This window comes from Thamnophis elegans, chromosome Z, assembly GCF_009769535.1.
Source record: "Thamnophis elegans isolate rThaEle1 chromosome Z, rThaEle1.pri, whole genome shotgun sequence".
Taxonomy (NCBI): Eukaryota; Metazoa; Chordata; class Lepidosauria; order Squamata; family Colubridae; genus Thamnophis; species Thamnophis elegans.
The window spans coordinates 60486526-60510421 of NC_045558.1; the positions used below are offsets into that span (position 1 = coordinate 60486526).

General features: G+C 39.1%; 1 protein-coding gene across 1 annotated transcript in view; it reads left to right on the top strand.

Moving 5' to 3' along the window:
* TMC2 (transmembrane channel like 2) overlaps positions 1-23896 on the top strand; it is a 144322-nt gene that overhangs the window by 85576 nt on the left and 34850 nt on the right. The window contains exon 10 of the mRNA XM_032235864.1: positions 8878-9030. Within this exon, the coding sequence (XP_032091755.1) occupies positions 8878-9030 (153 nt within the window). The remainder of the gene's footprint in view (positions 1-8877; positions 9031-23896) is intronic.

Sequence of the window (23896 nt, forward strand, 5' to 3'; positions counted from 1 at the left end):
AGTATTTGGGCGAGAAGTCTTCTTATCTCTCTTAGTGTCTATCATACCATTCCAGTCACCCAATAGTATACAGGACCTATAGTCCCACTGTACTAATTTGGCATGAAGATTTCTATAGAATCCATCTTGCTGTTGATTAGGAGCATAAATTCCCAAAAGTAATGTCTTTTTCCCTTCTAGGATTATGTCTAAAGCGATATATCCTCCGAAGGGATCTGTTTCAATTAATTCAGCTTTCATGTCTTTTCTTAAGTATACAACTATACCATTTTTCTTTTCCGTAGCAGAGGTTACAAAATGTTGACCAAGTTTTGAGTTAATCAGATATTTTTGATCAGTTGATTTGATATGAGTTTCTTGCAAACAAATTATGTCATTCTTAAACTGTTTGAGATAGTGAAGTATTTTCTTTCTCTTCTGTGGGGAATTCAATCCATTGACATTCCATGTTAAGATCTTAGTTGTCATCTTTGGTTGGCTGAAGCATTTTTAGAGCTTCTTGCATGGCCTGTTTAACCTTAGGCCTAGCTCCTCCCACTGCTTCCAGACTTGTTATTGTAGCTCCTTGATCGATGGCCGGTGACTGTTGATGTTGTTGCTTTTTAGCTTGTTTCTCCATTCGTCTAGTAATCATACGGCTAGGTTTTTGTTCCATAACACCTTGCGTTTCTAGAAGAGAGAGATGCTCCATCTTATCTGATAGTTGTGTAGTTTGCTGTCTGTCCTGTCCTTCTTGTGGTCTTTCTCCAGGTCCAGATGATGCAGGATATCCAGCCTTCAAAATATTATGATAAAAATCTTGGGCTTTCCATACAGAGTTGAGGCGATATCTTTGCCTATCAAATGTAAATATAATGTCAAATGGTGCGTCCCATCTATACTGTATCTGACGGTTTCTGAGTTCTTCGACTAAAAAAGCGTAGTCTCTCCTGGCTCTTAACATTTGAGGTGGTATCTCTTTCAAAACAATCAGGTCTTGACCGCCAATTTGGAGCTTAGTGTTATAAGACTCTTGTAGTACCATATTTCTAAGCTCTCTTGTAGTGAAGTATATAACGATGTCTCGAGGAAGCTGTTTCTGCTTTGCCACCCAGGAGTTAACACGATAAATGTTGTCGATCTGCCAGTCGAGGTTAGTCCCTGGTCTTCCCACCAGGCGGTCAAAGGCTTCTGATAGGATCTGTTTCAGGTTCTCCTGTTTCTCCTCACGCAGCCCCCTTACTCTTAATGCCAGCTCCATTTGTCTATACTGTATCATAATAATTTCTTTTTCAGCATTTTCAACTTTTTGTTCCACCGCCTCTGTTTTCAATGTCAAGTTGGTATTAGCCTCATTAAGATCCTCTAGACTATCTTCAATTCTGGAAACATGTTCTGTCAATACAGTTAAAAGTCCCAGCATTTCATCTTTAATTTTAACAATCCTGGCATCGATTTTCTCATACAACTCCTTTTTTTCCCTCTTTTATTTCCCCTTTTATTTCTTTTATTTCCTCTTTTCCCTCCTGTTTTATCTCCTCTTTAAGATCTCTAAGTTTATCTTCCATTTTAATTGTCTGTGCGTTAAGAGCCACACTTAATTCACTCAAGAAGAATTCTTTCGTTAACAAATCTCCAGCAGGGGGCGTAGGGAGCGGAGGCTGCAACCTTGTGCCAGGCACTGGGGATGTGCCCCTGGGAATAGAGGGCGACGGTTTCAGATTAAGATTTGGTTTTGAGGCCATTCCAAATTTTATCTTCCAGCAATTAATATAAGTAAAGATGCTGAATTTCTCCCTTTACTTTGAAATTTGAGGCTTGGCAAAACTTTCAGAAAATAAGGATTTTGGACTTTAGGATTTTTCAAAGGATTTCCAAAAAAGGGGGGGGAAAGGGCATTGTTACAAAGCAGCTCGGCATATTCAGCGCCATTTTGGACTTCTCTATATCAGAAATATATATTAGCAGTGTTGATAAAAGGATGGTCTTGTGAACTCGTCAGAGAAGTAAAACTAATTAATAAGAAACTGCTAGTCAGCTGTTCTTCCCTTTTTTTTATAAGCTTCGTAGAACTTTGCAGACAGTTTGCAGAAGGTTTCAAAAAATTATCATTGTAACGAAACAGTTCAACATATTCACCTCTGTTTGGAATGTCTCTATATTAGCAAAGAGTCTTTTAAAACTTTAAAAGTGAAACTAATTAGTGGAGATCTGTTGGCCGACTGTGAGGCACTCCCTTTCTTTGAAGTTTTGAAACTCCGTATAATTAGATAAACAATGTTATTCAGCAATTCAACTGGCTCGTCGCCATTTTAGACACCTCTTTAAGTAGATAAAATAACAGAAGAGGATCTTGTAGCATAGAAGCTAGATTTAAATAAACAATTAATGCTCTCGCATACGAATTCTGCTCGTTTTGAAATCAGGTAATTCAATCTTTGAACTGAGTGGGAGGGAAGCTTACTTGGGGCTGCAAAGCAGCCGGAGATTTCCAGCGCGGAGCAGTTCTGCCTTCAGCTGGCCCCCCTTCTCTTCACAGACACAGAAGCTGCAAAGATCAGAAAGGCATTTGCTTGACAAAACTTCTCTCCTTTCCCTTCTTTTCCCGAAGAGGAAGGTGTCTGTCAGATGTCTGTTAGATGATCATCTTAACAGATAACGCCACTGGTAATACGGGAGCAGCTGTGTTTAGCTGCTACCATCAGTAAGTCCCGCCCAGGAAGCCAATATATTTGTCTTCTTAATTCCATCCTTTTCATTCTTTTTTCCTTCCTGCATCTTGAAGTTGGAGGAAAGGCTCCAAGTTGTCAAAAACACTTTTCCAGCTTCCCTTCTTTTCGCTTTCACTCATATTTACTCCATTAATGGGTTCATCTGATGTCTTATCTTTGTTTTCTATATTTCCATTCTCTTCTTTGCTCTCTGGGTCTCCAACCCCCTCCTCTTTTACTGTAGCACCCCATAAACTGTCCCATTTCTTGTCAAATCTCTCAAATCCTTCTGAAATGTTTTGAAGTCCAGCCAGGATGTTTGGGATTATTAGGTTTTCTTCCTCTGAATATTGATCCACTTTTCAAAATGTAAAGGAATATAAAGAAAAAGAAAATAGGAAAAGGAATCTGCCACTCTAGACTGTCAAAAATTTAGGGGATATGTCTGTATTTATTTTAAATCTTAAACACAAGTTCTTTCAAAGTTTTTAAAGTAGAAGGGTACTTATCTCTTGCTTGTCTTTTCCTTCTCTTGCCAAAATGTTTTCCAGGAGCACTAACAAAACAGGTTTCATGCTTTTACTTCTTTATCAGGTTTTATAAGCGAATTCCAAACCCTTCCGTTGCAAGGTCAGTAAAGCCAAATGAAGCAGAATAAAGGATACATTGTGTCCAAAGGAAAAAATGTTCAGGCTTTGGCTTCCAAGTGGCAGATTCAATAATTATTCAATTATTATTTTTTTATGCTTTTTCCTTAGATACCCTTAATATAATTTTAACCAATAGAAGGAAAAATTTGTTGAAATAAGAGAAGTTTAATTTAAACCAACAGAAAAAATTAGGGTAGTTAAAAAAAATAGAGAAAAGAAGATCAGTCCCTAGACTTCAAGCGGGGAAACAGGAAATGTTGCAATTACTTCAATCCACAAAACATTGTTACAAGCCAGAACAGGAAATTTTCTAATAGCAGTCCAATAAATATTAAATTGGCTGCTTTATTCTTACTTTGAGGACTAATTATGTTTTGTTTTTAAAAAAAGTTTCTTAACGCAGATCTTCTGAAAGTAAAAAAAGAAAAAACCCTCATCAGATGGAACACTTTCGCTTCGTCTTTTCCTTCGGGAGCCGTCTCTGACTATGCCAGCCTGGGGGTTGTCTGTTTGTCTTCGGTTGGAAGCACTACCCTTGGGTCAATCAGGGACTTTGTTGTGTCCATGTGACCAGCAAGGTTTTGGCTTCCCTGTCACCATCTCTTCAGGATGGTTTAGGTCCTACCAGACCATTCAAGGACAAAAGTTTCATCAGCGGATTCGGACTGTCGAGTCCGCGCAATGTGTCGTCATGACGTTGGCTCCTGCAAGCCCCAGGAATAATCCCTTTTCAAGTTACCAGTAGCATGGAATTTGTTCCCATGCCTGAACTGTCCAGTGAGCTCCCCTCTTTCATGTCTCTGACTGAATGGATAGACACTCTTAAAAAAAAAAAGCTCTGGCAGAGACAGCAGAAGAGTGCAAGAAACAAGCGGATAAGCACCGCTCACTCCAACCCCCCCTTTCTGAGTGTGCGACAAAAATTTTTTGTCTACCAAATATATAAAATTAAAGATGCCCACTAAGAAATTAGGGCCTAAATTTTTAGGCCCCTTCCCAATAGTGAAAATAATTAACCCAATTATAGTTCAGCTCAGAATTCTAGGGGAAATTCACCCAGTCTTTCATTGCAGCTTACTGAAGCCGGTGATTGGGTCCAACCTAAGACTATTGACCCAGCCTCCCCCTCCTCTGGTAGTGATAGAAGGAGAAACTCACTACCAAGTGAAGGAAAGTTTAAACTCTGGATTTTATAGAGGTCATTTGCAATATTTAGTGCATTGGAAGGGGTACCCTTTGTCTGAAGCTACTTGGGTGAAAAGTTGGAATGTAACAGCTGAGACGCTACTGAAAAAAATCCATGATAAATTTCCCAATATGCCAAAGGGGCCCGCTCGGGGGGGGGTAGGTATGCTTATGTTAACCCCACATTATTCTCTTTTTCGGATATGCTTTTCTTCTGAGGAGGGGCCACCTGTCAGGCCTGCAGTTTCTTTTGGATCTTTGGCCTGCCACACTTTCTATTATTCTACTATGCCTTTTTTCTATTGAAGGAAAGATGGGAGGGGAGATTGTATGGAGTTACTTATTGTGTAGACTAAACAAAGTTCCTTCTAGGAAGCCAAGGTCATCCTTTGTCTCCGTACTCCTGCACCTGACCGGAACTGGATGGGTGGAACTGCCAGCATGGCAGTCGGAGATTGGACCATGTGATGGATTTGTGGGTGTGGGGCAAGATCTTAAACTTCAACTAGGTGGGGAAAATCTGGAAGCTTTCAGATTCAGGTTTTCCCTGATGTGCCAACATGGCTCTCTTAATAAATTGGAACATTGAGCAATACTTTGCCTTGGACTCTGGTTTAATTTTGGATGCTATTTGGAACCCTGACAGAGTATAGCCAGATTGTATAACCTCCTTTGAATGTTGATTTGTTTTCATCTCCTTTGAAATAAAAAAAGTTTCCTCTTGAAATATCAGTTTTTCAAGGGTCTATGCTTTTTTGAAGGGGGTGTGTGAGGTAGGTCCTTACAATACTAGGAAGAAAGAGAAGAATAATAGTGTCAGCCTCTGCTTTGCTGCTTGTTTTTGGCTGCCATGAAACGGGGAGGGAGGGCATGGTAATTGGGTGGGGAAGTAATCTGTACAGGAGGATTGTTAAATGGGGATTGTTCACACCATTCGTTTGCACATATGGATGGAGGGGAGTTTCCCGCCAAGGCCAACTGTCCAGCATTCCAACCTGATGATGATTTTTGAAGATGTCTTCCACCTGACGGCTGTGGTGATATACTATTGGACTATGGACTGGGGTACCAAGGGGAAAGGAATGAATCATGTATTGATATCTACTGCTTTCGCGCTCTTTTGCTCAGATCCAGCTTCGCTTAGCTTCTCATCATTTATAACCAGTAAAAGTACACTTAATTCTGCAAAATGGAGTCAAGTGGTTTCTTTCTTGGTTATTAAGTGAAGGGGCCATGACAAATAGTAATACATTCTTAGTAAATTTTTGCCATTGTTGTGGAAATTAGTTGTTTAGCAGAGTGATGGCACTCAGGAAAAACATGTTCTTGTTCTGGTGTGCAGTGCCCTATAACATCATTTTGAGGGTAGAAGTTGAAACAATTTATGTTCAGGATGTCAGGGGACTGTAGATATTTTCACAAACCTCTTTTTGACTCATGCAGTATACAGGTCCTCACTGGAAGGCAGATTGGTAACAATGGTTTTTTCCGCAGTTCTAATTTTCTGTTGAAGTCTACATTTGTCTTGTTTGGTTGCAAAGCCAAACCATAAAGGTATGAAGGTACAGATGACAGACTCAATAATTCCTCTGTAGAACTGAATCAGCAGCTCTTTGGGCCGTTTGAGCTTTCTGAATTGGCTCAGAAAGAACATTCTTTGTTGTGCTTTTTTGATAACGTTTTTGAAGTTAGGTGTCCATTTTTGAGATATAATAGAACCTAGAAACTTGAAGGTCTCTACCGTTGATACTGTGTTGTCTAGTATTGTAAGAGGTGGTAGTATAGGAGGTTTTCTTCTAAAATCCACCACCATTTCTACAGTTTTGAGTATATTTAGTTCAAGATTGTTTTGGCTGCACCATAAGGCTAGTTGTTCAACCTCCAATCTGTATGCAGATTCATTGTTGTCTTGAATGATCACTGTTGTATCAACTCTATTTACTCAGTAGGTGAATTGCAATGGGTCTAACAGTGACTCTGTGGTGGTTCTCAGGTGACCGAGCACTAGTCTTTCAAACGTCTTCATAACTACAGATGTTAGAGCAACCGGTCTGAAGTCATTAAGTTCCTAGATGGAGGGTTTCTTCAGCACTGGGATGATAGAAGAGGATTTGAAGGAACATAGCACATCTCTAGTGATTTATCAAAGATGTGGATAAAGATGGGGACCAGTTGGTCAGCACAAGTTTTTAAGGAAGAAAGAGTTATCTTGTCTGAACCTGGTGCTTTTTCTGGCTTTTGTCTGTCAAATAGGCTTTGCACCTCATTCCCTGTAATCATCAGAAGTGGTGAGCCCAATGGGATAGGATAGGTTGTAAGAGGCTCAGCTGTTTTTGGTGTTTCTGAGATGGGGATTGTGGAGATGGGTGGCAATAGTTTTCTCTCAAATTTGCAATAAAACACATTCAGGTCATCTGCCAGTTGTTTATTTCCTTCAGTTTGGGAAGAAGGTTTGCTGTAACCAGTGATATTTTAAAGACTTTTCCACATGTTTGTTGGTTCATTTGTTGAGAACTGATTCCTTAGCTTTTCAGAGTAGCTTCTTTTTGCTGCTTTGATATCCCTTGTTAATATGTTTCTGGCCTGATTGTACAGCATTGTATTGCATTTTCTGTAGGTTTCCTCTTTGGAATGACGTGGCTGCTTAAGTTTAGCTGTGAATTAAGGTTTATTGTTACTGTATATTCTCAGTTTTCTGGTCAGCACAATAGGTCTTCATAAGAACTGTGATGTTACTGTGTCTGTGAATTCATCCAAGTCTGCAGAGGTATCTTTGACAATATTCCTCTCAGTGCAGTCAAGGCAAGCCTGTAGCTTTAACTTTGCCTCCTCAGTTAAGTCCTCACTGATTTAATTGTTGGTTTCATGGTTTTAAGTCTTTGTCTGTAAGCAGGTACAAGGTGAATCATGCAATGATCAGAGTGTCCCACAGCTGCTCGTGGTAAAGACTGATAAGCATGTTTTAGTGTTGTGTGGCAATGATCTAAAGTTTTCTTGCCTCTAGTGGGACAAATGACATGCTGAAAATATTTTGGAAGCTCTTTCCTTAAGTTTGCTTTGTTTAAGTCTCCTAAAATAATGGGCAGTGAATCTGGGTATTTGGATTCAGCCTCCATAATCTGGTCAGCTAGAGTTCATAATGCATTGTTTATACAAGCTTGTGGAAGAACATACAAAGCAATTAGGAGAAATGAGGAGAGCTCACATGGAGAATAATATGATTTGCAATTGATAATTAATGTCCCTAAGTCCACATCACATATTTCTTTAGTATAGTTATGTCTCTGGACCAGTAGTCATAGATATATAAACATAAGCCTCCTCCCTTCTTTTTACAAGATATTTCTGTAATTCTGTCTGCTCATTGTAACTGAAATCCTGGAATTTGCAGGCTGCTATCATCAATTGACTCATTTAGCCAGGTATCAGAGAAGCATAGGGCTGCTGAGTTGTAAAAAATCAGAATTGTATCTATTTAAAAGAAGTAATTCATCTATCTTATTAGTGGGTGAGCGTAAATGTGTCAGAAAGAGGGGATATGAGTTTTTATTCCACTTTTTCTTAGTCTATTCAAAATTCCTGCTTGCTTGCCCCTTTGGCCTTTGGCATCTCTTCCTTTTGTTCTTGTTTATCCTTTGTTGAGGGGAAGTCACAGAAATCTGTTCATCAGAGAAGAAACATTGCTTGATGCTTAGTAGTTGGTCTCTTGAGTATGAAATCTGTAGTGAATCACAGGGAATGATAAAAAATAGGAAAACTATCAGACAGCATTTCATCAAGACTGCTGTCCATGGCGCCATCTTGATCATATATCTACCACATTTGTTGTGATGGCCATTCATTGTTTTTGCTGATGATGTTAATACTCCTGAGCACCCCAGAATAAGCCATTTTCCACCAATGATTAAATTTGGTTGAGTTCCAGGTGACCTCAAAACAATTTATGTTTTCATTATTGTTATTATATGTGGAATCTTGTAAGGGCCCCAGAATTCAGTTTAAACTACTAACATTATTGTAATTCATTTTTTTTCTTTCTTAACCTTATTGCAGTCTTTAGCAAGCACAAGAAAATTGATATTCAAAAATTCAAACCATCCAAAATAAAATTGACAATGTCAAGATATTTAAGAAAAGTGCATGCAAACAAATATTTTTGGCTAAACAATATTAAATCAGAATATGCTGAAGGTTTGCTCAGGCTACATGTATTCAACAAGAATAAATTAAAATTAGCAATTTGGATAATGTAAACTTGGAATTGCAGTGTAAACTACAAATACACAGAACCCACTCACCCACATATATGAAACAATAAAATTATCCAAAATTGGTCTTTTTCCCTGTTGCAGCTGACTGAAGAAGGTGTGATCAGGAATATCACATATTGGACTGTCCTAACCTTCCATAATTCATCTTCAAGGAATGGAAGTGCTCTTATTCCACCTCCAATGGATCCAGCTGATGTGCCTCGAGGACCTTGCTGGGAAACAACTGTGGGGATAGTAAGTAAATAAAAGCAATTGTGTTGTATGGTGCTTCAGAGAATGTTCTGATTCAGTCAAATTAATAGCAAATATAGTCCATGCACTTGAGAATCATTTAATAGATTCTCAAAAAAAATAAAAGTAAAAAAAAAGTATATTTAAAAAGTTAAAGGAATAAGATAAATGATAAAACATTCCTCTAATATATCTTCTCCACCTTTACACTATATTGACGTGAGTATACTGTATATATTGTAGATATATAAGGACATCACATAATTAAAGCACCTCATACTTCATTCAACTCGACCACTTCTGTGTGCACCTGCTGTTTTCTTTTAAACTGGAAACATTCTATTGTAGGTACAGTCTTTTTTATGTTCTCTCTCTCCCTCCCTCTCCCTCTCCCTCTCTCCCTTTCTCCCCCTCTCCCTCTCTCCCTCCCTCTCTCTCTCCTGCTTCCATTCAAAACCCAACTAGACCTCTTTTGTGTGCACAAGAGATACTTTTACTAAGTTTCAAATGATAGCAGTGAAAGGAAAGCAAGATCTGATCCAAAAGGTGTGAAAGTTACATATCAAAAGTTTCCCCAAATCCCTCCCCCCAAGGGACCCAAGCTGAATGTCCAATCCACATTCCACATAGTGTCATGTGGAACACATCTTCGGGTATTTTTGTTCATCTGGAGTTTTAGGATGGTTGGCTTTGACTGGGTGTAAAGAAGTCCACTCATCAGTGCAGTAATTCTTGAGAGCAAACCTCCCTTTTAGTTCACATGAGTCTGTATTACACCATCTCCAGAGGTGGGTTGCATGTGGTACGCCCTGGTACTGGTGCCTGCTGAGGGCACCAGGTACCATTCCAGTACGGTGCTCCGGAGCCCCCCCCCCGAGTTCCTTATCTGTATTTGAGCTCTTCAGCACTTCCGTGCACGCACATGGAGCGTATGGCATCTCCATGACGCTCCGCTGAGCAGCTGGAGCATCACAGAGGCATCGTGGAGGTAAGGATGCATGCACACACTGCCCGCATGTACATGCATGCATGTAGGGGATGCCGCTTTTGGGGCTAATGGGGCTTTGTTTCTAGCCCGACAGTCCCAAAATCCTCTTCTGGACATCTATTGCAGTCGCGGGGAGCTGAGGAGAGCACAGAGAAGAGTGCGAAGGTTTTCGGCACTCTGGGAAGCCGCAAAAGTGGCTGGGAGAGGCGTGCGGCTTGGTTTAGCCTCCATGGACATCACAGCAGCCCCAAGCATGCCGATCTTGCCATTTTTCACATCGGGGCATGCTGCAAGAGGCAGCGAAGACCTTTTCCCTCTTGCAGCATGCCCCGATGTGAAAAATGTTTACATAGCACCTAGCAAGATTTTTTTCTTTAAAGAGAACAGAAATAAGAACTGTCACTACAAAATGTATGGGATACAGCCAAGGCATATATTAGATGACTAACTATAACATATATGGGAAAGAAAAATGAAAAGAAGAGACAAAACAAAATATATTAGAAGAAGAATAAAAGAGATTAGAAATAGAATTACAAAAAGAATCACAAAAGACTATTTAAAAAATCAAATGGAATTAACGAAACATAAGCTGAATTTAATAGCTAAAGAATTCGCACAAAAAATTAAAAGCACTGAACATCATTTCTTTGAAAATGCAAATAAACCAGAAAGATGGTTGGCATATAAATTGAAAAAGGAGAAAGAAAATAAATTGATACATCAATTAATGGATGATGAAGGGACTCTTCACTACAAAAATGAAGCTAAAAGGAAAGTGATTCAAAACTACTATGGGAAACTATATGATCAGGAGATAATCTCAGAACATAAAATAAAATAATATTTAGAAAAAGGGGATTTACCTAAAATACCTGAAAATAATGTTAGATGAACGTAAACCAATGATGGAATTAACAGAAGGAATCAAAAGACAAAAGAACGGTAAGCACCAGGCCCGGATGGACTACCAGCAGAACTATACAAAGACTTACAGGACACTCTAAGTACCCCAATGTTGGATGTATTTAATGAATTACTGTTAGAAGCAAAAGTACCAAATTCATGGATAGTGGCATATATCATTCTCATACCAAAAGGAGATTCAGAACTGGAACAGATAAAAAACTATAGACCAATTTCTTTATTGAATGCTGATTATAAAATATTTGCTTCAATAATTGCAGAAAGACTAAAAAGATTTTTAAATCAGTTTATATATTTAGATCAAAATGGCTTTTTACCCAAGAGACAAATTAAAGACAATATGAGAATAATCTTAAAGACATTGGAATACTATGCACATCCAAAGAAGCAAATGGCGTTCTCTCTAGACACAGACAAAGAATTTGATAACTGGCAATTTATGTTAACACAATTAAAAGACATGGATTTTGGGGAGAAATTTATTAATATGATTAAGGTGATGTACTATAAACAAAATGCAAAGGTGATATGACTAAGAAGATCAATATTAAGAAAGGTACAAGACAAGGATGTCCCTTGCCTCCCCTGATTTATAATGACACTGGAAGTATTGAATAGAAATATTAGCTAGGATACAGAGATAAAAGACATGGAAATAAAAAAAGGGGAAGTATAAATTACAAGGATTTGCAGATGATTTAGTATTTATCTTGGAAGAGCCACAAGAAACAGGGCCTAAATTAATTTTTAAAAATAGAAGAATATGGTGAAGTAGCAGGACTGAAAATAAATAAAAAGAAAATTAAAATCTTAGTGAAAAACATTACAGATAAGCAGATAAAAGAATTAACAAAGAGAATATATATTTAGATTACTAAAAAGTAAAATACTTAGAAATCCAATCGACAGCAAGATGTGTAACGATTAAGGAAGATAATTATAAATTGATAAAACAAATTAAAACAGATTTGGAAAAATTGAAAAATCTGCAGCTATCGTTGGTAGGAAGGATAGCTACAATTAAAATGAATATATTGCTGAGAATATTGTACTTATTTAAAACAATTCTGATAAAATTGGGGGGAGGAAATACTTTGAGGAACTTAATAAAACTGTATTAAAATATATCTGGCAGGGGGGAAAGCAAAAATTAGCTTTAAAATGTTGCAGGATTCAAGGAATAAAGGAGGCTTTGGATTACCTAATTGGGAATTGTACTACCAGGCAGTGGTACAGTGTGAGATATGACTGGTACGCCCCGGTACGGATGTACCAGTGCCTGCTGGGAGCATCAGGTACCATTCCGGTACAGTGCTCCGGAGGGCCCAACCGCCTCCTTACCTGTATTTGAGCCAATCAGGGCTTACGCGCACGTGCACAGAGCGTACAGCGCCTGTGCAACGCTCCGCTGAGCAGCTGGAGCATTGCGGGCAGTAAGTATGCATGTGCACACTGCGCGCATGCTTCGCACGTGCATGTGGTGGATGCCTGGCCCCGTTGCACTGTACCAGTTGCAACAGGACCTGGAACCCACCACTGCAGTAGTATTGTTCTTTCTTGTGGTATGGGAGAAGCAAGGTACATGACTATTTTCAAAGACATTATATAAGGAATGCATAATTGTTAGTATGGGAGAAAATTAGAGAACAACATTACTTGAGCATACCAGTTTGGTTTTCAATAATGGAAGTACTGATTCACCCAAATGTTATTAACATGGGAAATATTGTTAGATATAAAGAAATTTTGAATGAAAAGGGGAACCCAAAACTAAACAAGAATTGAGCGATCAAGGGATTGACATTGCATGGTATGCACAGGTGCAGATACACTCTAGATATGAGAAAGATGTCAAATTATATAGTTTCTATAAAGAATATAGAGAATTAAATAAGATGTTAATAGGGACAGAAGAAAGACTGGTAAGAAAGTTGTACAATTACTTATTGACCATTAAATTGGAAGATGAACAAGTGAAAGAGACAATGATAGCATGGGCAAAAAAAAAAAAAATTGGTTACACAATAGAATTAGACAAATGGCAAAGGTTATGGGACATCAATTATAAATTAACAATGTCAACTGCGTTTAAAGAAAATTTGTACAAGATCTTTTATAGATGGCATTTCACATTATCGAGGTTGGCAAAGGTTTTTAAGATAAATCTGCTAAATGTTGGAAATGCCAGCAGACAACTGGGTCATACTATTTTATGTGGTGGACATGTGTAGAAGCAAAAAAATATTGGACAAAAATACAATGGTGGTTGGAAAAGATTACAAAAAAGCACATTGAGCTGAAACCAGAAATATTTTGTCAGGGATTTTGCCTGAAACCTATAGTAAAGGGAATGCATATTTAATTATACATGTATTAACTGCGGTTAGAATTGTATTTGCACAATTTGCATTTGAAAAGTAAAGAGATGCCTACTGAGGAGAATGTGATTAGGAAAATATTAGAATGTGCAGAAATGAATAGATTAACATTGGCTATACAGGAGAAAGAGCAATCTGAATACTATATGACTATTTTATGGATGGTTGGAGAACAAAAACAGAAGCTAGAAATAAATGGAGCTTAGTGAAAAACAGAAAATATGTTAAAACAAAGATGTAAACATGATGATTTTTACTAATACGTTTGAGAAGACTATTGTGTTTAATATTACTATTATATTCTTATTAAAAGGTATGTTGAGGGAAAAATGAATAGGTTTTTTATTATTATTATTATTATTATTATTATTATACAATTGTATCACAGCGGCCAGTTGTTTCGCCGGATTTGGCATTGGTTACTAGTCGGGCCCCACCCAGGGGCCTAGGACGTCGTAACGTATTTTCGAAATATGCGTGCAGATCCAAGCAGTGCGGCTTTTTGCATTTGACTGATGGTGATTTTGTCAATTTTTATCTGTTTTAAATGTAATTCCAGTGCTTTTGGAATAGCACCCAGTGTGCCAATTACCACTGGAATTACCACTGCTGGTTTGTGCCATAGTCGTTGAATTTCGATTTTTAAGTCCTGGTATCTTGCGATTTTTTCATGTTCCTTCTCGGCGACCCTGCTATCACCTGGTATTGCGATGTCTATGATTGTGACCTTATTTTTCTCAACCAGTGTGATGTCTGGTGTATTATGCGCCAGTATTTTGTCGGTTTGTATACGGAAATCCCACAAGATCTTGACCATCTGATTTTCGGTGACTTTTTCAGGCTGATGTTCCCACCAGTTTGTTGCTGTTTTAATATTATAATTTTTGCACAAATTCCAATGGATCATTTGTGCTACTGAATTGTGCCGCAATTTATAATCAGTCTGCGCGATTTTTTTACAGCAGCTGAGTATGTGATCAACAGTTTCACCAGCTTCTTTGCAAAGTCTGCATTTGGCATCATCAGAGGATTTTTCGATTTTGGCCTTAATGGCATTTGTGCGGATAGCTTGTTCTTGCGCAGCCAGGATTAGTGACTCTGTTTCTTTCTTTAATGTACCTGTTTTTAACCATAACCAAGTTTGTTCACTGTCCACTTTATCTTTTATTTTTTCCAGAAATTGACCATGCAGTGCTTTGTTCTGCCAACTCTCCATTCTTGATTTTATCACATCTTTTCTGTATTCTTGTTTTGTCTGTTGGGCCTTCAGTAGATTTTTGTTCTTTACTTCGATTAATAGATGTTCTTGACTTTCTTTTAAATAATCAGCCAGTGCATGTTTTTCTTCTTCAACTGTTTGCTTCACTTGTAATAATCCTCTGCCACCTGATTTTCGGGGCAGATATAGTCTATCAGTATCACCACGTGGATGTAAACTGTAGTGCATTGTCATTAGTTTCCTGGTTTTTCGGTCCAAAAGGTCCAAATCAGCTTGTGTCCAGTTAACTATGCCAGCTGTGTATCTTATAACTGGTATTGCCCAGGTATTTATGGCCTTGATTGTATTTCCACCATTCAATTTAGATTTCAAAATTTTCTTAACTCTGTTGGTGTACTCTCGCCTGACAATAGTTTTTACTTCTCCATGCTTGATGTTATCCAACTGCAGAATGCCTAAGTATTTGTAGGCTTCATTTTCGTTGCATTTAATTAGTTGGCCATTGGGCATTTCAATTCCCTCACATGCAGTGATTTTGCCCCTTTTTATGGATACAGTGGCGCATTTTTCCATGCCAAATTGCATTGAAATATCGGTGCTGAATACTCGGACTGTGTTTGTCAATGATTGGATTTCTATTTCTGACTTTCCATAGAGTTTCAAATCATCCATATATAGTAAATGCGAAATTTTTTCAGCTTTTTTGGCTGTTTGGTAGCCTAATTTCATTTTTTTTAAGATTACTGATAGTGGGATCATTGCGATGATGAAGAGAAGAGGTGAAAGTGAATCACCCTGGAAAATTCCTCGCTTGATATTAACCATTCCGTAGCTCTCATTCCCTACTGCCAACTCAGTTCTCCATTGTTTCATTGCCTTTTCAGTAAAGGATGTAATATTTTTGCTAATGCCAGTTGTTTCTAAGCATTTTATGATCCAACTATGTGGCAGTGAGTCAAATGCCTTTTTGTAATCAATCCAGACCATATTCAAGTTCGTTTTTCTGTTCTTACAATTTTCTAATATCATTTTATCAATTAGAAGCTGATCTTTTGTGCCCCTGCTCCTTCTTTTGTTGCCTTTTTGCTCTACTGGCAAGATGTTGTTTGTTTCCAAATAATCCATCATGTTATCTGCAATAATGCCTGTGAGTAATTTGAAGGTTGTTGGCAAGCATGTTATTGGTCTATAGTTTTCAGGTGTTGTTCCTTTAGTTGGATCTTTCTGAATCAAGTATGTTTTTCCAGTTGTCAACCATTCATCAATTTGGCCCTTTTGTAAAATTTCATTCAGTTGCCTGGCCAATATTGCATGTAAACTGGTCAGATATTTGAGCCAGAAACCATGTAATTGGTCCTTTCCAGGTGATGTCCAATTCTTTACCTTTTTAACTCGATTTTTGATCATCTCAGTTGTTATTTTTAATACTTGCATTTGTTTGTTGCCAATGCTTTTCTCAAAGTCATGTATCCACTTTGCTTCCTTGTTGTAGTCCTTTGCATTTTCCCACAATTCTTTCCAGAATTCAACTGTGGCCTGCTTTTCTGGTTTTTCACTTTTGGTGTCACCATTCACATTAAGACTTTGATAAAAACACCGTTGGTCTGATCAAAATTGCTGATTTTGTTTATATTGGATTATTATTATTATTATTATTATTATTATTATTATTATTATTATTATACAATTGTATCACAGCAGCCAGTTGTTTCACCAGATTTGGCATTGACTACTAGTTGGGCCCCACCCACGGGCCTAGGACGTTGTAACGTATTTTTGTAATATGCGTGCAGATCCAAGCAATGCGGCTTTTTGCATTTGACTGATGGTGATTTTGTCATTTAACTGTTTTAAATGTTTTAAATTATTATTGTTGTTGTTGTTGTTATTGTTGTTGTTGTTATTATTTCAAATTAGAAAATCAATATCAATGTAATGATTTTTTTAAAAGAAATACAAATAAGCTAGACAGTTTCTCCCGAAAATCACCTTTCAAATTGTTTAAGCATTTTTCAGGCTTTCTGTATTTTAAAGCTTCTCTTGGTCTTCTTTCACCTCTTGATTTTCAGTCTCCCCCCCCCAATGTATTTATTCACCACTTTCTTAGGCTTGGAAGTTCTCTTTTAAAATTCTTGTACTTTAATCAGATCTTTAGAGTAAAATTTGGTAATTATCTCATCCAGTTGCAATGCTCTGTCCACAATCTGCTTCAGCACAAATCTTACAGTCCCAGTTGTCCCAGCTTTGTGACTGCCCAAAATGGCCATCATCTCTGCTGCCATTTTGGAGAGCTTGCTTCAGACTTAATGAGGAAATTGGCAGTTCCTCATGGTCAGTCTCTCCTTCCTTTACTGCCCCTACAAGGTGGCTATGATCCCTTAGGTCTCCTGACAGCAGCTGGATTTTGCAAGGCTTGGCAGAGTCTGCTATTTTTCAGCTGGTCTATTTGTGACATCAATTGGAAACCTCAAGAATGAAATATTTTTAGGAATATTAAAAAAGCAGAATAATATATTTCCCTAAATGAGAAATGGAGAAACATGTTGTTTTAGAGGCAGAAAACAGTCTTTCTTAATAGCCCCAGCAGGAGGCCAGCTTTTAGAAATGAAGATTTGGTAATCCATTCAGAAAGACTGGGTGAAAATTGAAACTCAGATAAGCAACAAATAAAAGGTTGACAAAATTAGCTTAAACAAAGACCTAGGATTTGCATTTCCTCTTTTGCCTATAGAGCCAGCTATGACCCCTATATAACCCCTACATGATCCCATAGGAATCTGACAACAGCCAATAGAATATTAAAAGACATGTTCTTACACAAGAACAGGAAGCTCAAATGCAAAACCCAAAAGAAGGTACAAAAATCCCCCCCTCTTGGGAAAGAAGGCGGGGCTTAGCAGTGTGAAGATGGACTTTCAGGCTGTTCCTGAATTTCCATCTATACCGGAGCATCTGGACGGTTCCTTTTTGGACCCAAGCTGTCCCGAAGAGACAGTGAAAGGTAGGGGGAGACCCAGTGGTCCCAGAGACGTTCGCAAAGTCTCTGGGGACCCAGGAAAAAACCCCTTTGCCAATGACTTCTGGATTTGCCACAAGGCTATTGAAACTGCAGACAGCCCTAAAGAAAGAGAAAGTGTTTCCAGCTGGTAAGAACATTTTATTGTTTAGAGAGAAACGGACTGCCTAAAAATTCAAACTAATTTAAATTAAAGAACAGAAGAATCTAGCGGCGATTTTGATCCTTTTAATGGTTTTGGACGGTGGTTATCCTACTTTTTAAATGTTATTCACACGGATAATGGATAGATTGCTCCAACATCTCCTCTGATCTTCTGTAAGTGGGTTGTAAACCAATTCACTATAATTTGGCTGTTTACATCTTGACACGTTTATTGCTTGGCTGTATTGGCTTAAGATCTGATAAGATTGTACAGCTTTCAGTCTGCTTTTACTTGCAAATACTTCAGGGCTCTCAAGAAAAAATACTAACTGCGTATAAACATGGCGTCTATTCAAGCATCTCTTCAAGTGATCTTTTTCAGCACTACAGACGCTGTCTGACATAGAAGACAGAATTTAGAGAAAATTGGATTATTTGGTGTTTTTGGCAACAAAGTATGAGGAAAAAACTGAGGATGTTTTTCAAATACAAAATAAGAATGTCAGAGATAAAGAATCTGAACTTGTTGATATTCATGACAATTGGTTTACTTCTGAGGGAGGAAAGAATGGAACGTTTGAAGAGGAGTTAAATGGACAGAAAATTTACTTCAAAAGACAGGGCACAGGAGGAGAAGGAAACATCAAAGAATTCATAGTTTATGAAATACCATCTTTAAAAATAAATAATTTATCTTTTCCATCTATTTTCCATTAACAATATGAATCTTCAAGTTTCAAATTTCACGTTTTATACAATTAACATAACATAATTATTTAACAGCTTTAAGGTTCTTAATATAATTCCCACACATTTTAATTAAAACATATTTTTACCTTGTTAACAATATTTCTTTCTACTGGATCATATCATTCTACTATTCTCCAGTTTCTAAATTTTCTTTTCTCTTTTTCCTCTTTATATGTGTCTTATATCTTTTCTTCTGTATCTTCTCTCTCACTTTTCGATAAATTTTTTGAGTCTCTCCCTCAAGTTTCTCTTTCCCATCTCCCTTTATTTCTCTCTTTATTTTTGGCTAATTTCTTTTTCAGATGTCATTTCCCTTTTTTCCTCTCTGCTCTCTTTATTCCTTTACCCAATTGAATGTTATTTTCCATTTGTACCTTGTTAATTCCTTGTTCATTTACATTGCTTGTATGTTCCCCTCCTGTCTCCACTTTCAACATTTTTTCTGGTTCCTTTTCTACCCCTTTGTTACCTTTTAATGTTGCATGTGCACTTTTTAACATTTCCAACACCTCCTCTAACATTCCACCCGCCATGATTAAATTTAATACACTTTTAATATTTTTATATTTTACAATTAATTTAGTCCTTCTTCTCAGTTCTTGTCTTTGATATCAGATCCCAAGATAATCCAATCCTTTTCCAAAATTCAAAAGTCAAGTAAAAAAAATGGAACACACCCTTCTTCTAGTCCTTTGTTTCAAGATGGTATTATGTCTCCTCTCTCTCCAGTAGGTGGCTTTTATTGTTCCTTTATGTAATCAGATCACTAATTTGTCAAATCTTGTCGGTAGTCGAACCAAACATTCAAAGTTCATATTCAGATTTTCAAGACCCCCCCCCCTTTTTTTTTTAGCTTTAGCTTTTTCCAATTCCAAATTTATTAACAAAGTTCTTCTTGGACTCAGGACTCTCTCACCAATAGCTGTCAGATCCCTAGTAGTGATACTGCCATTGAATTGGGAGAGGGGAGCCTCGGAGTTAAATCATTAGCTACATCAGAAACAACTGAGTTTTACAACTTTACAACTGTTTTCCTGTCACCGGGAGATTGAAGGTTGCAACAAACCATGTCTGAACATAACAGGGAACAAGGGAAAAGTGACTGCTGGAGGGAGATGGAAACTCCTCCACAACCAGAGACCTGCTCCTTGTATCCTGGCGGAGAGAATGGAGTGAACTTGGAGGACCCCAAAAAGCCCCGTTGGTCAATCGGAATTGGGACGAAAAATGGCTGGGAAAGGAAGACCAGGGGAGTCACTCTTACCTGAGGTAGCTGATAACCAGGGTGGAAATTGGAGTTAGAAGCCCCCTCTGACCAGGAGGAGCTAAATGAAGCCGCACTGAGAGAGGATCCCTGAAGAGGCGTGTAACCAAGTTGGTGATGGAAATTTTGGAAAATCTCAAAATCCGGGGGGAGCCAGACCAGCAACTGAGAAGCATTGGAAAGGCGGCAAACAAGGGTGACATCAGGGGAACTAACCCCTCTCTGGTCCCTGCTGTTCAAGCTGACGGCACAGCAGCAACAGCTAGGAACCCAGAAAACCCTCCCCCCAGTTGACACATGAGTTGGGGGCCACTCCGAACCATCCCCAAAACCTGCAGTTAGAAAGGAAAACTCCTTCCCTGGAGGTAAAATTGATGGGAACCCAAAAAAAATGGGATTCTTTGTGCCACATGTGCTCACCTACATGCAAGAATATGGGTGTGATTTTCGAACCCAAGGAGCCCAAGTGTGAATAGTCACCCTAGCTCTGGAAGGAGCCACTGCCAGATGGATGGTGACTTTACATGATGCCGATGAACCAGAACTGTGGGAATTTGATCGGTTCATGATGGTCCTGCGACGACAGTTCGAGGACCCCCTCGCAGACCACAAAGCACGTGACCACATTAAAGTTGTGAAGAAGGGACGCCGGCCAGTGGCAGAATATACCGAAGAATTCTGAGACCTGGCATGTCATGTGAACTGGCCAGACGATATCCTGGTAAGCTGGTTCAAGGATGGGCTGAGTTATGAACTCCACAATGCGTGTGTGGCCCGAGGTGCCCCAACCCATCTACATGAGTGGTATCTTATTACTGAAGAGGAAGAGATCGATTTGGCCAGAAATAAGTATCGGGCAGGACGAATATGGAAGAAATCCCCACCCCAATGGAAACAAGTACCTATTAAACTGCAAACAATACCTTCTCCGAAATCCTTAGTCTGTTTCAAGTTGGAAAAGAGGGGCACCCAGCTGCAGAATGCTGTTGTCAGGCACTGGTTAAGAAATCAGATCACCCATTGGGGGGAAAACCTACGAAACCTGTCCAGCGCAAAAAGGAGATGGCCCTGAGGAGCAGGGAGACTGTAGAATTTCCATCCCCTCCCTTCTTTGAGGAGGAAATCCCAGCTTTGCAGCAGGAGGAACCATACTCATCTGGAAGTGATTCAGAGGATGAACCACTGGTAAACAAACCAATTAAACCGCTTACCTTGCCCCTGAGACTATTTATCCCCAACTGGGAGAGGGGGATGAAAATCTCAGCTTTAGTGGACTTGGGGTACACCAGCTGTTTGATCAGCCCAACTCTGGTAAGGAAGTTGAGGATTAATGTAAGGAAACTGAAAAGCCCCATAGCTTTTTGCCAATTAGATGGGTCAATAGCAGGGAGGGGGCAGCTTCATTTGCCACTGAGCCTCTACAGATAGGCATCAGAAACCATGAGGAAATACTTACATTTATAGTGGTGCCTGGCATGGAATGGCCACTAGTTCTGGGTCTTGCATGGCTGAAAAAATGGTACCCCAAAATTAATTGGAAGCAAGGCACGATAAGAGTGCAGATGCATGTGACTTTTGCTGAGAATCAAGACAAAGAAACTGAGGGGGCAGAGCACCTAGAAACAGCAATGCCGCTTACACTATGCCAACCCAGAATATAAGGACTTGGCTGAGGTTTTTAGCAAAAAAGCATCTGATGAGCTTCCACCCCACCACTCCACTGACTGTGAGATAGAAATCCTACCCGGAGCCAAACTCCCTAAACCCAAGATGTATAGCATGTCTCAAAGGGAGTTGGAAGAACTGAGGGCATTCATTGAAAAAACCCCAGCAAGAGGTTTCATTGAACCAGCCCGACCAAAAGTTGCAGCCCCAGTGTTGTTTAGAGAGAAAAAAAATGGCTCCAAACGCTTATGTGTTGATTTTAAAAATTTAAATTCAATCAGTATGGCAAATGTATATCCCCTCCCACTAATGAAGAATATGCAACCACACCTAGTCAAAGGGAGAATGTTTTCAAAGCTCGATTTAAGGGAGGCTTACTACCGTATAAGGATTAAGGAGGGAGATGAATGGAAAATGGCATTTAACATCCCTCTTGGATGCTATCAATTCAAAGTGCTACCATTTGGGCTACAAGAGGCCCCTGCAGTATTTATGCAATTAATAAATGAAGTGTTGCGGGAGCATCTATATAAGGGCTGCATAGTCTATATTGATGACATTCTGAGACTAAGGCAAAACATGTAAAACTAGTCTGGGCAGTTCTGAACAAACTTCACTCTGCAAAACTTTATGCTAAATTTTCCAGATGCAAATTCCACAGAGAAAAAATTGATTACTTAGGGTACCGCATTTCACACCAGGGCATAGAAATGGATCCTTCGAAAGTGCAATCAGTACTTGACTGGGAACCACCCAGAACACGCAAACAGTTGCAAAGCTTCCTGGGATTTGCAAACTTTTACCGACAGTTTATCCCCGCTTTCGCCTAAATTGCTCTCCCCATCACCAAGCTCTTAAAAATGAAGGGGGGGGGAGCCAAAACCGAAGCAACCTTTGAACTGGACAATGGAATGCCAAGTGGCATTTGAAAAACTTAAAAGGTAGTTTTCGGCAGAACCGATCCTAAAGCACCCAGACACAGAGAAAATGTTCATCATACAAGAAGATGCTAGCGATGTGACGATAGGAGCCATCTTACTTCAGAAAAATGAGGAAGACCAATTACAACCATGCGCTTACACATCCTAAATATTGAATGAATCTGAGCAAAGGCCATTTGGGAGAAAGAGGCTTATGCAGTTTGATGGGCTCTTTTAACCTGGAGAGGAGTAAGATCCCTTTTGAAGTCTGGATGGATCATAAAAATTTAGAAGCTCTAAAGACCCCAAGGAAACTCTCTCCAAAACAAGTATGATGGGCTCAGTACTTTAAAAGGTTTGAATTTATGCTCAGATACCTCCAGGGGCGGGGAGATTTCCTGGCAGATGCACAACAATACAATAGTATGAAGCCAAACGTAATCAAACCCATGATATAAGACAATCAATTAGCCGCTAGAGTAACCACCAGATCCCAGGGAAATCAAGACACTCTGGAGGACAATGACACCACCCAGACATTTAAACAAGCTTTAAACGACGAATGGTTTTTGAGCCACAAAGACAGCTGTCTGATGAAAGATAACCTAGCTTGGGTGGGAAGGAAGTTGTATGTTCCAGCCAGCCAAAGACTGTACTTAATGGAAAGGTGCCACGACTCCAAACTAGCAGGACACTTTGATTTTGTAAAAACTTTACATCTAATTAAAAGGCAATTTTGGTGGCCATCACTAAAAAAAAGACATAGAGAGCTATGTAGACAGCTGTCCAATTTGTGCGGCAGCCAAAAGACGCCAAGGCAAAATGCCAGGACTGTTACAGAAGGTAGCCAAGCCCTCAGCACCCTGGAAGGAGATAGCTATAGATTTTATTGTCGAACTACCAGAAAGCGCAGGGAATACTGTCATTTGGGTCGTAACAGACTTGTTTTCAAAACAGACACATTTTATACCGTGCCAAAAGATCCCAACTGCCAAAAGTCTATCCAAGTTATTCCTGATACACATTTATCTCCTTCATGGAGCCCTGCAGAGAATCATCTCCGACAGAGGGGTCCAATTCACCTCAAAATTTTGGGGGGCATTCTTAAACTTACTGGGCACCACCCAAGGACTGAGCTCCAGTCACCATCCATGCACCAATAGTCAAACTGAAAATCGGAACATGGTTCTAGAACAATACCTAAGATGTTTTATTAATTTTCAACAGGACAACTGGGTTGATCTTTTACCTTTTGCAGAAGTGGCCTTCAATAACACTGTGCACTCAAGCACTGGGTTCACTCCTTTTAGAATAGCAACAGGCCAGGATTTCAACCCCATGCCTGAACTACCCACAGAGGAACCCACCATCCCCTCACTAAAAGAATGGATAGACAACCTACGAAACACATGGCCAGTGGTTAGATTAGCATTACAGGAAGCTAGAGAGGCTTTCAAAACTCAAGCTGACAAAAAAGAGTAGATCCCAAACCCTCCAATGTTGGAGATAGGGTATACCTATCGACAAAATTCCTGAAGTCGTTACAACCATCAAAGAAATTAGGGCCACATTTCATCGAACCTTTCCCTGATCACCAA